The sequence below is a fragment of the Myxocyprinus asiaticus genome, chromosome 46 (assembly GCF_019703515.2).
Source record: "Myxocyprinus asiaticus isolate MX2 ecotype Aquarium Trade chromosome 46, UBuf_Myxa_2, whole genome shotgun sequence".
Classification (NCBI taxonomy): Eukaryota; Metazoa; Chordata; class Actinopteri; order Cypriniformes; family Catostomidae; genus Myxocyprinus; species Myxocyprinus asiaticus.
In genome coordinates this window covers 15,622,919-15,628,811 of record NC_059389.1, presented here as the reverse complement: position 1 = coordinate 15,628,811, position 5,893 = coordinate 15,622,919, and the positions used below count along the sequence as shown (strand labels likewise).

The following is a 5,893-nucleotide window of genomic DNA, read 5'->3' as shown; positions in this document are numbered from 1 at the left end:
TCTGCAGGAGCCTACAAGTTGTAATTCTGACTTCAAGATGCATCCATTGCACTTTTCCTTGTAGGAAGTTGTAAAATCCAACTTTCCGAGTTGAATGGAACACAGCACTACTTTTCAAAACTTGATCCGACACTGAATGCTCAAGCAGCCTAATTTATACTTTGAAAACTCCTGATGTTGCTATAACAATGCAAAAAGCACTTACCAATTTACTTGAAGTGAAAATCAGTCCTCCTTTCCTGTTTAGTAAATTAAGCAATCACACAGTCATGCAGAATATCTCATGTTTTTAAATCCATAAGGATCTCTTTCTCAATGGCAATAGTGGCAGTGATGATGATCTCGCGCTCTTCGCTTTCAAATTACGTACATCACTTAAAGTGTGATTGCATCACTCAAGGCCAGCTAGAAGGCCTCGACTGGGACATATCCTAAAGATCACACCCACCAAGAACAAATAAATCAATCTGATTGGCTGATGAATCTGACAATCTGACTTTAGTTGCTCATTCACTTGCACTGTTGAGGGATTCTGAAGAAATTCTGAAGATCTGAGGGGGTGGAGCTCAGTCTCACATGCTGCTTCGGGCATGCGATTTGTGAACAGTTGTCACACTTTGCTTGTAAGCATCAAGGAATAAATTCTGAATGGATCAAATTTTCATTTTTCTCTATTTGTAGATTAATTAAGAGTGGAAAGTGATTAAAAATACATAGGCAAAAAAGGTGATTCAGAATGAAAGGATGAAAAATATGTATTTATTTGGCATGTTAGGCCAGCAGAGAAGGCTTTGCTGGCCCTGAGAATTTGCCACTGGAAACCATAGTTGACTGGCCCTTCCTTCTTTTTCTTTCTTCATTGTTTCAAGGTTAGCTTTGAAGTCAATGGACTATGAGTGCTTGGAGCCCAAAAGGATGCTCAGCATGTCTACAGCCAACAGTTTTACTCTCTTCATCTCAAAGATCTTCTGATTCATTCCTTGTGTCTGTATCAGCACAAACATCAGATGTTACACCATAACTCAAGTCTTTGACTTACATTGTTTAGTGTTATTCCAACTAAACAATCTGTTTCATTAAATACAAAGAGCACACAATAGCTAAATTCTTCAGTTTTGTAACATCGGTTTTTTCATACCTCTTTGTAATTTTTGGCCACTTGATTCAAAAGTCACAACATTCCTCATCAGCTACATCAATCTTGTGATGCAAATCCCTGCAAAGTTTTCACACACAAAACAAAACAGAACAGAACAAAAGCAATGCAAAAAAAAAAAAAAAAAACAATACAAAACACAAAACAAAAAGCTTTCCTTAAAGCTTATACAGAACAATGCATTATACAAAAATACCTACTGCCTTTTAATACATATTTTAAAGCTTTATTTTTTTCATACAAAGAATTGTAATTGCACATAATTCCAAAGTTATAATATATTATAATAATTACCTATTGTCATGCATGAACATGGAGAAGGATGCAGTTTGAACCCAAATGCAGAGTTTAATGAAGAATCACTGACAATATATATACAGTTGCAATCAAAATTATTCAACCCCCCCAAGACAGTAAGGATTTACAAAGGTAAGCTTTTCTGATGACCCAGAATTTCTAAACTTTACATCTATATCAGTTGAGTGACACATTCAAAGTCATAGTGTGAATATATAACCTAATATTTCTAAATAGCAGGATTTTTTAAAAATACAGCCATGTCATAATTATTCAACCCCTACTGCATGTAGCTGTTTCTTAAATATGTAATCTACACAAGTAATTGTTTTAAAACAAAATTAAGTCATCAATCTGCAATGGCACTTCAGTTTTAAAATGTAAGTTTAGCGTTGTAAGCAAAAATGTATTTCTATGCAAAAAATGCAATTAAAAATAAGCTGTCTCAAAAGCTAATAGAGGAGATTATTTCATTACACAAGAAAGGTCATGGCTAAAAGTACATTTCCAAGGCACTTCAATTTCCGATAGACAAAGTTGGCAGCACCATCCATACATTTTTTAAATATGGTACAACAGCAACCTTCTTGGGGTGTGGAAGAAAGCAAAACCTCACCAAGGGAAATGTTGACTCCAGTTGACTGAATATTCAAGACGTAATTAGGAAAGACCTGTGGAGTCCTGGAAGAAGGTTTTATAGATGTATGACACTAAACTGAAAATGAGTTTTAGACCCATGGGTCAGCAGTACATCTGGAGTAAGATGACAAGGTGATGACAAGAACAACACCATCCCCACAGTCAAGCATGGAGGTGGGTCAGTCCTGTAATGGGGGTGTTTTGCGGCTGCAGGAAACGGCTATCCTGACTATGTGACTGACACCATGGATTCTTTCAGCCTTCAGTGTGTAAATTGAAGCTCGGTGATCACTGGACTTTCCAGCAAGACAATAACACGAATATATCCAAGTTGTCCAAAATCTGGTTCAGGGATAGGTCGTGGAATGTCCTTAAATGGCCCTTTCAGTCCATCATTAAAATTCCATTGCAAACCTTTGTTGGGATTTCAAGGAAGCAGTGGCAGCACAGAAACCAAAGAATGTCAATGAGCTGGAAGCTTTTACTCATGAGAAATGTGTAAAAATTCTAATAGAGAGGTGTCCGAAGGCTGACCTGAAACATTTATTTGCTGTTATTAAGGATAAAGGATGTTCCACAAATGATTGACTTTGGGGGTTGAATATTTTTGACATGACATTTGTGGAGAGAATTAGTTATTTTTTATTTTAAAATTTGGGTAAACTGAACTCTTTGTTCTCAAAATCACTCAAATGTATATTAAAAATTTACTTTGACTGTTTACTGAAGTTTTAGTTTATGTGTTTTAATTCACATCACCAGAATGTATTGCTGGTCAGGGGGGTTGAATAATTTCGGCTGCAACTGTATACATACACTTACAGTTAGAAGTTTACATACACCTTAGCCAAATACATTTAAACTCAGTTTTTCACAATTCCTGACATTTAATCGTAGAAAACTTTCCCTGTCTTAGGTCAGTTAGGATCACTAATGTCAGAATAATAGTAGAGAGAATGATTTATTTCAGCTTTTTTTCCTTTCATCACATTCTCAGTGGGTCAGAAATTTACATACACTTTGTTAGTATTTGGTAGCATTGCCATTAAATTGTTTAACTTGTGTCAAACATTTTGGGTAGCCTTCCACAAGCTTCTCACAATAAGTTGCTGGAATTTTGGCCCATTCCTCCAGACAGAACTGGTGTAATTGAGTCAAGTTTGTAGGCCTCCTTGCTCGCACACGCTTTTTCAGTTCTGCCCACAAATTTTCTATCGGATTGAGGTCAGGGCTTTGTGATGGCCACTCCAATATATTGACTTTGTTGTCCTTAAGCCATTTTTCCACAACTTTAGAGGTATGCCTGGAGTCATTGTCCATTTGGAAGACCCATTTGCAACGAGCTTTAACTTCCTGGCTAATGTCTTGAGATGTTGCTTCAATATATCCACATAATTTTCCTTCCTCATGATGCCATCTATTTTGTGAAGTGCACCAGTCCCTCCTGCAGCAAAGCACCCCCACAACATGATGCTGCCACCCCCATGCTTCACGGTTGGGATGGTGTTCCTCAGCTTGAAAGCCTCACCATTTTTTCCTCCAAACATAATGATGGTCATTATGGCCAAACAGTTCACTATTTGTTTCATTAGACCAGAGGACATTTCTCCAAAAAGTAAGATCTTTGTCCCCAAACTGTTGTCTGGCTTTTTTATGGCGGTTTTTGGAGCAGTGGCTTCTTCCTTGCTGAGTAGCCTTTCAGGTTATGTTGATATAGGACTTGTTTTACTGTGGATATAGATACCTGTTTACCTGTTTCCTCTAACATCTTCAAAAGGTCCTTTGCTGTTGATCTGGGATTGATTTGCACTTTTCGCACCAAACTATGTTCATCTCTAGGAGACAGAATGCGTCTCCTTCCTGAGCGGTATGATGGCTGCATGGTCCCATGGTATTTATACTTGCATACTATTGTTTGTACAGATGAACGTGGTACCTTCAGTCATTTGGACATTGCTCCTAAGGATGAACCAGACTTGTGGAGGTCCACAAAAAATTTTTCTGAGGTCTTGGCTGATTTCTTTTGATTTTCCCATGATGTCAAGCAAAGAGGCACTGAGTTTGAAGGTAGGCCTTAAAATACATTCACAGGTACACCTCCAATTCAGTACACCTTCTATCAGAAGCTAATTGGCCAAATGTCTAAAGGCTTGACATCATTTTCTGGAATTTGCCAAGCTGCTTAAAGGCACAGTTAATTTAGTATATTTAAACTTCTGACCCACTGGAATTGTGATATAGTTATTTAAAGGTGAAACAATCTGTCTGTAAACATCTACAAAAGTAGATGTCCTAAACAACTATAGTTTGTTAATATGAAATCTGTGGAGTGGTTAAAAAAATGAGTAAACTTCTGACTTCAACTGTACACACACTCTCTCTCTAACTGAAATATAACTAGGATGACGAAAGGTACAAGGATAAATACAACAATGAGACAAATGTACATGCTAATATAGATGAGTCAATGAGTGAGGAAACAGGGAATATATACAAACACAGGAAATCAAAAATTCACAGCTGGGAACACTGATGGGATACAGGTGAAAGTAATGATGGTGCATGTTGGGAAATGTAGTGTGGGGAAAAACTACAACATAAAGGTCCATGTCAGTGTCAAACTAAGAGTCCGTGAACATGAAAGGATGGTGACAGAACTCCCCCTCCACCCCTCCCACCCCCCATGCCCAAGGACAGATAGTTGTAAGGCCAAGGTGGAGCTGGCGGACTATCAGGAGGCCAGGGAGGAGCCTCCAGGAAGGGAGAGGGGTCCGGTGGTTTGGGAGGTGGCTCCAGGAAGGGTACGGTGTCTGGCGGTTTGGGAGGTGGCACCAGAAAGGCAACTGGCTGAGGATCAGGACACCAGGATGGAACTGGCAGGGGGTCAGGGGGAGGTGTCACAGGGTGGTGAAGACCCAGGGGTAGAGGCACAGTTGGTTCAGGGAGTTGAGTCTCAGGAGGCAGAGCTGAATGTGGAGCGGGCAGAGCCGCAGAAGAAGCAGGGATTTGAGACTCAGAAGGTGTAGCCGTAGGTGGAGTGGGCAGAACCGCTGGAGCAGCAGAGGTTTGAGTCTCAGGAGGAGGAGCCAGAGGACGTTTAGGGAATTGAGTCTCTGGAGGCAGAGCCACAGGGGGTGGAGTAGTAGGTGGCTCAGGAGAAAACACTGCAGGAGGCAGAGTGGGTGGAGCCGCAGCAGGCTCAGGGAACTGAGTCTCTGGAGGCAGAGCCGCAGGGGTTGGAGCACTAGGTGGCTCAGGAGACGTTTGAGTAGTATCAGAAGAGGCGGATGGAGTCTCAGGAGGAGCGGGCGGAACCACAGGAGGAAGAGTTTCAGAAGAGGCGGATGGAGATGCTGGAGGAGGAATCTCAGGAGGAGTGGAGGAAACAGCTGGAGGAGTGGGCGGAGTCGTCGTGGTCAGGAGCACTGGCAGCGACTGGGAATCGACTTCCATGGCCGTGGGCACTGGCAGTGACAGGGAAACGACCTCTGTGATCGTAAATACGGGCGGTGACAAGGGAACGGCCTCTGTGGCCACGGGCAGTGATAGGGGAACGGCCTCCGTGGCCGTGAGCGCTGGCAGCGACTGAGGAGTAGGAGCCCTTCTCCTTCTCCTCCTCCTCCTCCTCCTCCTCCTCCTCCTCTTCCGGACGGCTGTGAGCACTGCTGTGTGATGCTTGGAAGGCGGTGCCGTGGGAGGCTCGATGAAGGAAGGCGGAGCCGTGGGAGGGTCGAGGGCTGGAGCCATGGGAGGCTCGATGAAGATCTCCAGGACCACCAAGTCTGGGGAACTCGGAGACCA

General features: G+C 42.0%; 1 protein-coding gene across 1 annotated transcript; it reads right to left on the bottom strand.

Moving 5' to 3' along the window:
• Nucleotides 1-4,708: 4,708 nt before the first annotated feature.
• On the bottom strand, nt 4,709-5,545 carry LOC127435701 (uncharacterized). The gene has a single exon (XM_051689327.1). The coding sequence runs from the start codon at nt 5,543-5,545 to the stop codon at nt 4,709-4,711; it is 837 nt and encodes a 278-aa protein (XP_051545287.1).
• Nucleotides 5,546-5,893: the final 348 nt, after the last annotated feature.

What these genes read in the sequence shown, in the direction of transcription:
- LOC127435701 (XM_051689327.1), bottom strand. Translation starts at nt 5,545, where the DNA reads ATGGAAGTCGATTCCCAGTCGCTGCCAGTGCTCCTGACCACGACGACT.